A 14796-nucleotide genomic window follows, 5' to 3' on the forward strand; every position below is an offset into this window, starting at 1 on the left:
TTTGTTTGGAAATTTCGCGGGAATATTGTAAAGTTTTACCCGGGTGCGAATACTCTTTTCCGAATATACATACCTCACTTCTGAGTTTTTTTTTAAAGTATAAAGATAAGCTCTATTGAGCTTTTGGCAGACATAATATAACAACAAATCATACAAATGAATAATGGACAATACAAATGATACATAATTATACAGGTGTGTAGCTGAGACGTTGCGCACGCTATTGCGGCTGTGTTGAAAAAAAAACACACCTGCAAGTCTCGTTCTAGTTTTATTTTCTTTACCGGAATTTCGGATGTAGAACGTATTGAAAAGACCGCTCTGCATTTTATTGTTCACTTCCGGGTACTGGAAACGCTGTATAATATTGCAAAATCTTCTATTTTGTGTTTTATCTGAATACCTTTATCATGTAGATATAGATATTTGTTATTTTTTGTCGGTATTCTTTACACAAAAAGATGCTTTGTCCTTAACACTTAAATCAATGCTCTGTAAATGACAAATCTCCATGCTTTTGAATAGTAGACTAGGACCCATTCCCGTGAAATCACGGGGTCACATGACGAGACTTACATACCATATTGTTAACAATCAAAACTGCGATTATGTGAAAGCTGTATACTGTGGAATCAGGACAAATTATAATTTCTGAATATTTGTCGCACCTGGTAATTCCAATTTTTTATAATCAATTAAACTTTCCAAAAACCCCATCCTCCCAAGTCAAAGTTTTGAGTTCACCCTCGCTCTCTCGGGAGGATGAAAAAACCCATAAAAACGTCAAAATTCCGTATGTCAGCTGTAACACACTGTAGGTTCAAAAAAGCTACAATAGTGAATTGCGCTATTGCAGAGGGTACGAAACTAGCAAAATTTTGCATGGAAGAATAATTTCATACTTTCTTTTTGAGATAATTATCGAAATTGCGTTAATTTTAGGCAAAAAAAATATTCAATCCAAAAATGAAAGTGTTGGTAAATGGTCAGATTTCTAAAAGTGTTCAGTAATCAAATTCTGTTATTAATGTAAGAACTTATTTACACAATATTCTTTTCCGATTGATGTTTCCTAAAAATGTACATACTTTCAACAATTCTACGTCGGCATTTGATAAAATTTTCAGTACAAACAAAAAAGTTACGTCTTTTTGAAAATGTCTAGCGAAATGTCATGTCAAAATTTTCCGGGTTCGTAGAGAAAATGTCATGCTTCAACGCAATTCTACAATCAATTGGCAATTTCTTCTATGAAATAATGATACTTTGTAATTGTACATACACTTTGGAATACACATATTTCATTTTTTATGGTTTAAACTGTTTAAGACGGATAAAATTCGAACAAAACAAATGTTTAGCGATTTGTCGAACTTTACTTCTTGAACGTTTTGAACGTTTTCCGTCGATCGGGTAATGGGGAAATAAAACGGAAATAATTTCCGCTTTAGATATCTAGAACTAGACACTTATACTCGTCTCTGCAATTACATATATATCTTTATTTTTCAATAAACCTCTTTACAGTGGTATAGAGAATGTAAATTATACATAATATATAACATTGACAATAATATATTCACAGTTTTCATACATTATTTTTAGGTTACGAAACAGTAATCAAGTATAATAGTAATTTTTACTACATTGTATAAACAAATAAATTCTTAATTTACCCCGGAGAATTTAGTCGTTTAATTATAATATTTATAAACTTACATAATTTGCTAAGCTCTGAAATGTTTTGAGTTTGTAAAAGACCTCTCATTCTCAATATATTGGGTCGTGTTCTATATTTCACTTTAAGAAAATTTGTCCTGTCAATCTGGAATGCAGGGCAAGCAAATAAATAATAAAACTCGTCACCAATTTCGTGAGAGTTACATAAATTGCAATTTCGCTCATTTCTCTCAATATTTCTCCATCTACCATATTCAATAGGTAGATTATAATTGGTAGTCCTAAATCTACAAAAACTAATAGCTTGTTTGGTGTCCAAAAGTTTAAAATAGTTTTCGAATTCAAGATTTTCTTTAAAAATTCTGTAGTTGAGAGCTTTCGCTGAATTTTGCATTAGAGAGACCCACGACTGGGTAAATTATCTGCCAATTTCTGTTTTACTATCTTATAGAGTCAAATATTACTAATAAAATTTTGTGTATCCCATACATATGACATTCCACAATTGTCTAAAATAGACTTTACATAATGTACCCAAGTTATGGTTTTACCATCTAAGATTTTTCTTCAACATAAATTATATAGTATAACAGGCAGTTTCCTGATATTAGTTTTGACCAGTAATTGATCATTCTCAATTTAATACTAATTTCGAGTGGGTATCTGCCGAGTTCATCATAGATCATATAATCTGGAGTTGAGGTTTTTAAATGTAAAAGCATTTTGCAAAATTTTAAGTGAACTCGTTCAATAATACGAACATCTCCCGCTCCCCAAACTTCACAACCATACAAAAGTGTAGGCTGAACTACCTTGTCAAATAATTGAAATTGGGTTTCAAGTGATAGATTATGTAATTTGCCCTTTTTCAAAATGTCATACATGGCACTGGTCGCCTTTCTTACATTAACCTGTTTGGCCCGTAGGAAACTACCTGTTCTTCCAAAAGTAACTCCTAGATAATTAAATTCGTTTACAATTTCTAATTCTAATTCACCATATTTAAATAACAAATCATTTGGTAATCTACCTCGAGAAAAAATAATAATTTTACTTTTGTCTGTGTTAACCTTAAGTTTCCAAACATCACAATATTCATATAAGGTATCTGCTTTTGCAAGTCATCCTTAGATTCTGACATTAGAACAGTATCATCAGCATATAATACTGTATATAGTTTCAAGTAATGATTAAGTTCTACTTCAATGTCGTCGGAAATATGTGATAAACCAGCTACATTTTTGTTTTCAAAGAAATTGTCTAGATCATTCAAATACAATGCAAAACGTAGGGGTGAAAGATGTTCACCTTGTCTAACTCCAATATTACAGGGAAAGAAATCTGAAAATTCTGTACCATTTTGTATTCGTGATTTAATATTACTATACATATTAACAATACAGTTATACATTTTTCCGTTTATTGAGTTTGACAAAAGCTTTCGCCACAACCCTGGACGCCAGACCGTGTCGAAAGCCTTTGCAAAGTCAATAAAAGCACAATACAGTTTTTTCTTCTTTAATTTCAAGAGATCAAATAATAAATGTAATATGAAAATACTATCTGTTGTCGAATAACCCTTTCTAAAACCAAATTGATTTTCATTTAACACAAGATAATTTTCGACAAAATTGGTAAGACGAGTGTTCAAAATAGAAGTAAAAAGTTTTCCCAAACAACTTAGAATAGTAATGGGCCTATAGTTTTTGGGATCCTTTTTGTCCCCCTTATTTTAATAAAAAGGTAAAATGTTACCTTTTAGCCAACTTTCTGGAACATTTCCAGTAATAAAAATGATGTTGAAAAGTTTTACGTAAATAGGCATAAATATATGAGACGTACTCTTTAAATATTCATTTATAATGTGATCATCACCAGAAGCTTTATTGTTCTTCAGTGCTTTAATATACTTTTCTATCTCATTTACATTTATATCGCAATTAATGATCTCATTTAAATCTTCAACTTGATCATTTGGTGTGAAATCATTTTCTGCAGTATCTTCATTAGCAGAATTCAAATCTCTAAAGAAATTGTGTCATGTATCAATAGAAATGTCATTACTGTTACGCTTTTGTTTCTTGTTCAATAAGTTCCAAAACTCCTTTGAATTACTCTTTCGTAGATTATCTATCTTCTTTCTCATATTTCGTCTATGCACATTTATTACTCTATTCATCTCGCGTCTATAATTACGTGCTGCACTAATCTTATTTTCCTTGTTAATATCGTTTCTATTCTTTCTATAGCGCCTTTTAGCTATTCTAAATGCCTTACGTTTTTCCCAACATTCTTGATTAAAAAATGGTTTATTTTCTGTTTTATGCTGACATTTTTTACCTTCATTTACAATATATGTGCCAAATACACTCTCAGCAGATTCAGTAACAATAGAGTTAAAAGAATTAACTAAACTGTCTACATTTTCAGGAGATATAAATTCATTTTCATTCATTTCATCAATTTGTTCTTGTAAATTGTTCACTTTAACCAAATCTATATTTTCTGCAAAATTATTTTTCTTATTTGTGTCCCACTTTTTGATCTTTTTTTCTATTTCCATTTCCATTTTTGTCATGATAATCGTTAGATGTTTCCCTTAATGTCTGTTCTAAATATATTTCTAAAATCACAGCACAGTGAACATCTGAATACAACTCTGAAAATTCTACAATATTTAAACTAGTAACAAATTGTAACAGATCATAAGAGCATATAAAATAGTCTACAACACTCGCCTGTCTACATGTAAACAATCAAGACTTATCACCATTTACTCTCCCATTCAAAATAAACATATTATTGTTTCTACAAAAATCTAATAACCTATTTCCATAGTTGTTTTTTTGTTACATCTTTATTATTACGCTTGTACAACATATCAAACTGTAACAATCTATTACCATAATCAGTGAAAGCAAAATCTACAGAACAATTTGCATTAATATCAACTTCAAAAGAAATCTAAATCATTTCTAGTTTTGCTATTGAAATCTCCATTTAACAATACATATTTATGTCTATTTGATAATTCTAGAAATTCTTGTTCTAGTTCGTTTATAGCATCATCAACTCTATAGACCGAGTTTTCCGGTGGAATATATACGTTACCAATAATAATATCTTCGTCTGTTTGAAAAAGTTTTTTGAAATTTTGATCCAGTATACTAATTTACTGGTGGTCTCGATGGTGTTCACAAACTTTTCAAAATCAGACTTAAAGCCAAAAGCAAAACCACCTGACTTAATTTTTGAATGTTGTTTTCTATTCTTCATTTTAAAGATATTGCCTGGTATTTCAATTGTATCAAAATCGTCTGTTTTTGTTTCTGTTAAACATATGAAATTCTGATTTTGGACCAACTCTACAAATTCTGGATATTTCATTCTATTCAAAATACTACAACAATTTAGTGTTAAAATGTTTATTCTCTGAAAAACAGTTATTGTTCAATCTTTTCTTTTCGTTGATTTCGTTGTGTCCGTTGTGCGTCACATTTCTTTCTCCTCGGGGTCCCTATCGCGGCGTAAAAGATAAACGCTTCCGTTTGCCTGTCGTATTGGGGCGACGGTTTGGTGTTACCCGTCTAGATGCTCCATTTCTTGTATCGGTCTTGCCCACCTCATCGTCATCTGTGTCTAAATATTGCTCCTGATATCCAAGTCCATCTACATATAGAATATCACGTACTAACTTTACATGATGTCCCTCGTCTCGCTTTTGTTTCATAATCGGGTATAAGGTCATCCGTGCCCGTTCAATTGCTTCAGGAAACTGTTGTTTGATACCAAAAGGTTATCTCTTTAAGCGATGTGCATTGGATAGGACATATGCAAGATCTTTACGGTAAATAAACCTTGCTACTATATTTCTGGACGTCCTTTTTGGCCTGGCCTAGCCCATTTTCCGAAACGATGAACATTTCCGAATTCAATACGGTGCTTAATGTTCAGTTCAGTTTCGATGAATTGCCTCAGTAATCTCTTGGTGTGTTCGTTTTCTGGTTCTCTTAGGCCGGTGAAGATTAAGTTATTCTTCATCGATCTACACTTTAAGTCCAAAATGTCGTTCTTTAGTTCCGCGTTCTCTTCTCTCGCATCACTGATCGCCGATCTGATCTCCTCCCTAAGCTCTAAGTTTTGATCGCCTAAGTCGTTTGCTACTTTGCTAACTGAGGTTTTCATTGTACTTAATTCTTTCTCATTCGATTCTTGCTTTTCTTTGTAGCCATCCATTAAGTTACTTAAACCTTGCAGATCAGAGTGATTCTCGCGAAGGTTTTTCTTTAATTCGTGCACATCTCTTCCCAGTTGACTTTGATCTGTCTTTACTAATTTTATTTCACTCTCCATATCGTTGCATTTATTTTCTAGTTTCCTTACTGAGCTATCTATACCACCAACTTTGCTTGTCAAATTTACTACGTCTGTCGTTAGGTTCCTAATTGATTTATATAGTTCATCTATGCTTGTCATTTTTTTCCTCTATTTTCGCAAGTCTAGTGTTTATACCCATCAGTAATTGATACATATCCCCCATTGTAACTGGATTTTCACTGTCAACTTCTCCGTATGGAACCTCTCTACTTTCTTTTAAGTGATCAGACGTTGCCATTTTATTCCCATTCGTATAGACCCTCAATAAAAAAATGAAAAAGCTATCGATTAGTATTCACGGATACGTGAAGGGTTGTTCTCGGACTTTAACCATTTCAAACATGATGTTTCCCATTTCATGATTCACATTTTCCAGTTGTTTAATGTAAACTTTGTCAAATAATTAAAAAGTCTATGTTTTTCAAATAATTTCTGACGTGGCGGACAATTCTTCAGTCCCAGTATAAGCTACGTAGTCAGTTCGTATAGTAAATAATACGTTGTAATTCGAGTAATTAAATGACTTATCTTCTATGAGAAATTTTCACATCTCCATTCCATTCCATTCGTAACATCAGTAAAGAACATGCGACTGAAAGAGACAAAAATCAGAATCAAAGGGATATAAAAAGACTAAGAGTATCTGTATTTTGTGTTATTAACAAGTGTTATTAAACCAACCATTAAAGAATAAACCCCCCAAAAAAAAGAATAATTTTTTATAGTTAAGGAATTCGATCGGAGTAGAATGACCGAAACGCAAAATAGGGTGACAGAACTTTAAAATTTGTAGAAAAGCAGAATGCTAATAGATAAAATGAATGTAGAAAAGGCAGTCATAAACATTTTATTTTATTTTGGAAAACGCAAATGAGCAAATGAAAAGAAAATCAATGAGCGGCTATCTAATGGGTGTTGATGAAAGCCCGATTTTCTTATTGATAGAAAGCTCTTTCAATCGAAATACTAAGTCGTGAAAGGTCCAAATTCTGTATATCAAAATACACATTTTAACTTATCGCAGGAGAAAGTTGCTATGTTCCCTCTCGAGACAGACAGAGTGTGCATATGTGTGGCGGTTGCAATTCCACGCTGCGGTGCACATGCATGTGTGAATTTAATTGACCGGTAGTACTGATAATCAAATTAATTAATCTTTTCGATTTTCTAAGAAATGTTCAAGATATTTTAATTGCTACCAATAAAAAAAATATTGTATATTTTGCTTTACTGTACCCGTGTTCCAATAAGCAAGCAAGCAAGAAACGGAAAGTGTCAATAAACGTCGAATTCTGATGTTACCGAATGTGCCGCAATAGTGTGCGTGACGTCTAAGTGGAAGCTCGGAAGATTGAGCTTCCACAAAGTATTGTACCAAATATTCATGGATGCGATTTCACATTTTGGCTGCCTTTCCTGTGGTTTTTAGCTCTTTGAATGATCTGCAACAAGATGGTGATGCTAAGGCATGTAACTACTACTGCTCAATCACATAGTATGACTTAATCGTTGGCACAAAATGTCCGATTATCTGCCAAAAACCAAAGACTTTAATTTTATTCCAGCAATTACAGAAGCATATGTCGTTGTATCTCTGTTGCAAGAAAAGCGAGATACTGACCTGATCGGGACTCTATATATAAACGAGCTGTTGCGATCAGAAACAGTGTAGAAGTGATCCCCTGCATGTGTCCCTTGATGAGCTTCAACAGTTACACCGTGTGAATGTTCCGTCAGCAAACCCTGATTAGTATTAGAAACGGGCACTGTTTTTCCATTAATTGACCATTATTTCCAGGAGCTTTGCGATAGCCTGATCAAAAACGAAGATAGTTTCCTTGCTCAGCATATCGTTCGATCATTCAATGATAGATGAACTCTGGGGGCGCATAAAGCCCCACTGGTACCAGGGCAAAGCCCTGGTGGGGAACAGTGGGGAGAAGTCCCCAGGAAGCCCCGTAATTTTCGTGAATTGGAGACAAAAAATTAATATTCAGAAATTACCAGCATAATAACGTTCGTTTGTCTCTCTTTAAACTAATATACGCTAAATGAATAATAATGGAAATGAGAAAAATAACATATACTGCATGGTTCACCAATAAAGTTACCTTTCTTGACTCAATTTAATACACAAAACATATCATATTAAGAATGCGAAATTGACACGCACGGTGACAAAGATTTTTTTTAGGCGGGGGATAAGCGTAAACTGTATCTGCATGGGTTAAGAATACTTTCAATATTGAACTGATGTGACTGAGGTTTCTTTATCTCAGACGAACAAGAGCTTATTGTATTCCGAAAATTTAACCCTAGATAAATACTCTATAGCCATTGTACGCATCCTTCGGATCTTAAGCGATGGTACTTTAGCTCTATTTAAAAGTTCATCATATGTACTCTCATAATCTTCATTTATAAATCGCAAGGCTCTCTCTTGTATTTTTTTTTTCCAATTTAGAAGAATTACTTTTAGTGCAAAAAAAAATGCCATGCCAAAAGGCAAAAATAAAAGTTCGAAGGAATAATAGTGTGAAATATGATAAGTTTATTTAATTTGAAGAGGTAACAGCCATTGCACTTCAGCACACTGAGTTGCTGTGAGGACTTACGACGTATGTGTTTATATGTTGATTGATAGTCTATATCGATCCTCAGTAATCGTCACAATATAGTATAGCTGATTCCATATTAAAAACAGGATTCATGTCATGTGTTTTACTACCTATAGCAATAGCCTGAAATATTTCAGGGTTGGCCTGCATACAATTTATTTTGAACCATTAGATATCAATACAGTACTTTCCTTTAAAAGAATGGACATTAAATTATCAGACGTAATCAGCATTACACAAATTGTTATCATGTTATCAAGTACCCTGCTCCATAAAACAAAATATACCACGTATAGATATGTTAAAAAGCAAGGGACCGAGTATAGAACCTTGAGGCATACCCTTAGTGATGTCAGCCCATTCACTGACGACTTGGTTTGCTGCTTACGACCTGTTAAATAATTACCCAGTAATTTCACAGATTTGGATGATAACCCGTAAGCAGAGAGTTTACTTAAAAGAATATCAGGTGGTAGACAATCAAACACTATTGAAGGGTCCATTAATATAGCTGCTACATGCTGGTTTTTATCATTTCCGATTTACAATCTTCAAGGAGCTTCGGCAAAGTGGTCTGACACCCATGCCTCTTTCTACAACATAAAAAATAAAGAAAATGTTTTCAAAATAATTTGTCAATTGATCAGACAGAATCATTCTATATCATTTAGATATCGTTGGTAAAATACTGACAGGACGGTTATTTTTCTTGTTAGGTTTAGCCAAACTCTTTCAATTGCTGATATGATCCTTGTTAAAAGGCCTTCAAAAGTCTTCATGAATCAAAGTTATCAGGCGAATCCTTGTACTGTTTGGAAATTTACTATTAAAAATAGTATTATTCATTAAAGATGTAATATTTTTGTTAAGAACAGGAGTCTTAGCATATATTAGCTTAGATGAGATATCATCAAAACCTGTAGCTTTCTAAATTTCTTAATCACCTATAGCAATCTGCCTTTTATCCTCGAAAATTTCGGTATAGAAACAATTGGACTGAATCCTTAAATTCTTAGGCCAGTCGGAATTTCTGGATCCATCACTGGTAAGTTTTTGTCTTTTACAGTTGGTTTGAGCTTCAGAACAATGTACCTGTCTGCACAATATCATGATATATGGTTTCCTGGCCTTTTTTAAGATATATGTTGCTTTTTCAAATGTGCATTTTGATGGTGCTTTTCTGTTTTTTTTTTTTGTTTTTTTTTTTGTTTTGTTTTTTTTGTTCGCGTGTGTGTGCTACTCATTTGACAATGAGCGTGTGCTCATATGTTGCTTTGTGTGCTATATGTTATACTTCGTATTTATTTAGTGGACTAAAACCTCTTCATTTGCTTATATTATTTTCATTTGTATGACCGACTAAAAATAAAACTTTTATACTTGTCTGCTACACTAGAAAGTATAAAAATCGTAGGTTTTAACCCAACTTTTTATAAAGGTCTTTCGGAATGGGACAACAGCTCATGCTGTTAGTATGTGTTTATCCAAAAACTAGCTTTGAAATAAGTCACTTGAACTCGAACTCATTTGAAATTTTCTGAAAAACATTTGGTTTTCATAACTGTTTTATTTTTTAAATAGAAAAATGGGACATAACACAAGTTAAGCAAGCTTTTCCCATTAATTAGTTTTTTGTTAACAATAACAAAAAAATAAGATAGATAGATACTTGTTCTTAAAAACATCTGAAATATATATTTCTTCTGTACAAAACCTCAGGGTCAAGATTTGTCTGCATGGATGAAATTTTGACTTGACGTAATCATTGTGGGCAACCACATCAGTTTTACCAACTGTTGACACCTTTGGTCTTTTTCTGCTGTACTGCCACACCTTTCTGTAATATGATTCTTCATTGATAACAGATATAATGTCCTAAACTTTTACTCTTCATGTTGTTATGCAATTTTTTATTTTGTAATTGTGTTTTATTTTTCATCTTTGAAATTCGTCTTTCATAAATGACATTTGTTTGGAAAAGGCTTCATCTTCTTAATGACTCAAGTCTAACGAACAAAAAATGGTAGTTCTTGTACATATAACAACGGTTAGATTTTCAAAGTAAGTATGGAAGCATATATTTTGATGTAATGTCCTCTTGTGGGGCACTTTAATGGATTACTGATTATATTAGACTTGGAAATGTGTTCAATATTTGTCCAATTACAATTATCAACTCTATAATTAATTGTCAAAAGCCAATTTGACATTGGTACAGAGATATACATATACACAGAAAATTAATACACATCAGATTACACAACTGAAGTAACAATCAGTCTTTTTTTTTTGTTTAAGTGGTGAGCTTCGCAAACGATTATAAGAATGCTGCCGGTTTCGTAGATCACCGTACCAACTTTTAAATTTTTATTTTTAGAACAATATACTAACAAAAGGTACTTTTCTTTTTCTTCGTGGATGTATGTGTGTCCAAAAATAATTTATATAGATTTACTTGTTAACATAGATTAATTTATTATAAACCTAAAGTGTGTTTTGATACAATTGTAATCATTATAATTATACATGTACATGTATTATACTACCTCTCCTTACGCATTGTAAGAACATGATAATTTTCTTAATTGCTCCCACATTTACAGGTTAATTCTACAGCACTTTATAGAATAAGATTTATTTTTTTAAACAAAACAAAACAAAACAAAACACTTCATGTTTATATAGACCAGTTATTAAAATTGGGAGAAACAGGGTGTCGCCAATCTATAAGTACTTACATTATCAGTAAGGTGACTTAATGTACATCTATATAAAGTATCTACTGTAATGAATGTAACACAGAGTTTAAGTCTTCATTGTAAAGGTGTAAAATGACAGGATAACAGGATTCTATGAAAGTTCCTGATGATAAGGAAAAAAATTTAATCAAGAAACCATCTCATTGTTATAATTCTACATGTTACATCCCGTCTCAGAGGCCGTGAAAAATAAATTGATTTTATTTGGTTTTGTCCATTGTCACGTACATGACTTGTGTGTATCACCGATATGACAAAGTTTAGCTATTGTTTTTCATCTGCTCCACCATTAGTTTGTACTGATCTCTTTCTTCTTCGGCTATTTTTCTTGCCCGTCTTTCTTTTTCTAACTCGTCGCGAACATCTTTTCTCACGCATATATTTATTGCTAAAATATAGAAAAATGGTGATGATTGTAAAGGTAAAAGCAGTGTTAAACTTTAACTTTGACACATTTTTCTAATGAAAATCTACGAAATAGCCAAGTATACCATATATAATGTTTATACTTTTCATAAAGTTTTTGTTGACAAAGATGTGTGCATTATTATGTATTCACATTAATTGTCATAGTGTCAAGCAAAGCTTTCCCTTAATGATACAATTAATATAACAGAAGCTCATAACGAGCAAAAAGATTCCAAATTAATTAAATTAGTTGATGAAAAAATATATTTATAATTTTATAACCACAGACGTGTCTCACCACATATCAATTTGAAAAATCGCCATAACCGGAGTAGAATCATCAAGATAACTGCATCCCTAACAGCGTTACTGACAGGAGAGAAGGTTAAGGCAATGTCAAGGATAAGCGACAGGAAAACAATTGCGGCGTCAAATATCTATAGAATGAATAATACAAATATCATTAGTTTGAAGATTTGCAACCTGTATTGCGTGTACGTCGTACCATCAAACATGCTGTGAACAAATCTGCAAAAACAAACAGTTGTATTACTTTATATAGACACGTAAAAAACAGACACAAGCACATCTTATTGAACTATGTGGTCCATTTTAAAGAAACAGAAAATTGTTAGATATATAAGTCGAAACTTTTGACAGTGTGCAAATGTTCAAGCACATTACCAAAAAGGATTTACGTCAAATGAATTAAGCTTTTACATGTTAGTGAAATTAATGTAAACTGACATTATGACAGAGAAGGGAAACAACAACACGATTCGCCACGCGATATCTTCGATCTCGTCACCCCGAAAACTTTTTCGACTTACTACGTACAAGATAGATATGAGTGCGAGTTGAAATTGCTTCTGACATAGGCTAATTACGGCTCAACGCACAACTTAATGTTCTCGTGTAACTACCTTGTTTAAAACATGTATATGCTAACTGCATTGATATTGTACCTACATTTAATTTTTGTTTAAAGAAGTCTACTCCATCTATATATATTAAAAGGACGATCTGAAAAATATTAGTGTAAACATTATTTTATTCAGTAATATTACATATCAATAGCAAATGAATATAAGCAATATTGGGACTCGAGAACAAGTGTCAAACACTTTTACAAACTCCTCTCCCAGAAAAACATAATCAGAAATGGTTATAGGGAATTATGTATCAAACATTTCGAAATAAGTGATAACCAAGCACTATTACAGATATACGAAGTATTGAAGTCACATGCTTGCAAGTTCATTACATAGATTATGCCACACAAAATATTATAATAGATTTTATAAACTTATGCTTATGAAGTAAACCTTTTTGTATTTAAAATGTATCACAATGAAATTGTCAGAATTCTGAAAAATACTGATAGATATAACACAATTAACACTTTTCGCAAAAATAAACGCAATAATGGATAGTATATTGCTCTCTTGATCAACTTCCGTTTCCTCTAGACACCTAACATCATTACTGACTTCTAGATTATTTTTGTTTTGTTTATTTTTGTTTGTTTCTGTTGTTTTTATGATATTTTGTTTTACTTAACGACAATTTATAATAAACTTCTATTACATGTGAGTAAGAAAATTTGCAATCAGTCCTAAAATGGGTAATGAGTATATATAATTATACCTCAACGACGAATATACAAAGCAATGAAAGACCGGCGTAATGTAGACTGTGTTCAACTTTCTCTTTATTGTTATGCTTCTCCTCTGATGATTCTCCTTTCACTATATAAATGAAAGTGTAATGAAATTAATTTCCATTATTTTCTAAAAACCAAGTTCAGTTTTACAGCATAGGGAATGCATGATAGGTTTGCTAAATAGTACAACTGTACTTTACAAAAATGATCTTAATAAATGTGTGTTTATTGACTAATCTACTCTGTTATCTTCGTCCTTTTTCTGATGTTTCTTCATTCTTCTTAATTATAATTGTTTATCTGTCTGTCCGTCTGCCTGTCTGTTTGCTTTTTAGCTAAGTACTACATGGCAGATAATAACTAATAAGAAATACATTTCCCAAATGTCTCGAAGTCAATAAATGTAATATCAAAGTTGATTGATTTAACACTAGGTAGAAAGATATTACTAATTACTAAAAGATTTCGAAGACAATAATGACTTACTTGGAATAACATCAAGATCTATCAGCAGCATAAACAGTACTAGTACAGCGTCGATCAAAATAAGCGCTAAAATAATGCTGTGGAACTTCTTGTTGTGCAACACCTTCCCAACGCTTTGTTTACATCTGAAATAAAAAAATATATGTATGCCTGGTTCGACGTGTAAAATCAAGTTAAGAAGTATGTATATTCATCTTGTATTTGTATTTTCTATAAATCTCATTGTGTCATATTGTTAATTTACAAAATCATTGAGAGAAAATATAGGCAATAATTCGGTTTGTCTCCAAATTCTGCTAGCACGAGCTTGATTAATCAGTTTATCACATGACTTTTTACTTTGAAAGAGTCTTGTGAAAAATTCCAAGAAATTAAAACGCTTGTTCGTGGTAGCTACAACCCAGCACTGTACAACGAGTGTTATCGACCTGGTTAGGAAATTGAAGAAGGGAGTAATAATTTACAGAATTCGCGGTCATTCGTGAGCAGTTTTGTTAAGGGTGGGTAGTAGAATAAAAGAAATAGTCATTAAACGGTAGGCTCTTGTACAAACAAATAGTAGTAGAGATCAATAAGATTCCATTATTTTTTTAGAGGAGGTATCTAATAAGGCCAAGGCAATTCATTACAAATTGAAACTTGAAAAGCTTACCCCGAGGTTGTATTTTGTTCCGTTTCCTCGTTTTCGTCCATGTTTAATTTGGTATGGATTTTGTCAGATAAAATACACAGATTATTTATAGTTGCACCCCATACATGTTCAGCAGATATATATTTACAGTGTTTGATAAGGGGTGATTTATTC

General features: G+C 32.3%; 1 protein-coding gene across 1 annotated transcript; it reads right to left on the reverse strand.

Moving 5' to 3' along the window:
* Nucleotides 1-11541: 11541 nt before the first annotated feature.
* LOC148622460 (voltage-gated hydrogen channel 1-like) lies at nucleotides 11542-14796 on the reverse strand. Its single transcript, XM_088572392.1, has 6 exons — nucleotides 14644-14796; nucleotides 13992-14116; nucleotides 13490-13590; nucleotides 12812-12865; nucleotides 12141-12279; nucleotides 11542-11822 (listed from the first exon to the last, which is right to left on the reverse strand). The coding sequence occupies exons 1-6, from the start codon at nucleotides 14682-14684 to the stop codon at nucleotides 11695-11697; spliced, it is 588 nt and encodes a 195-aa protein (XP_088428518.1). The 5' UTR covers nucleotides 14685-14796; the 3' UTR covers nucleotides 11542-11694.

This window comes from Perna viridis, chromosome 3 (genome assembly GCF_037379345.1).
Source record: "Perna viridis isolate PV_CMFRI_1.1 ecotype Kerala chromosome 3, ASM3737934v1, whole genome shotgun sequence".
In the NCBI taxonomy this organism is placed as follows: Eukaryota; Metazoa; Mollusca; class Bivalvia; order Mytilida; family Mytilidae; genus Perna; species Perna viridis.

What these genes read in the sequence shown, in the direction of transcription:
- LOC148622460 (XM_088572392.1), bottom strand. Translation starts at nt 14,684, where the DNA reads ATGGACGAAAACGAGGAAACGGAACAAAATACAACCTCGGG. An exon ending in AGATCTTGATGTTATTCCAA is followed by an intron (nt 13,591 to 13,991) that starts GTAAGTCATTAT and finishes TCATTTATATAG; the next exon opens with TGAAAGGAGAATCATCAGAG. An exon ending in TCTTTAAACAAAAATTAAAT is followed by an intron (nt 12,280 to 12,811) that starts GTAGGTACAATA and finishes TTCATTCTATAG; the next exon opens with ATATTTGACGCCGCAATTGT.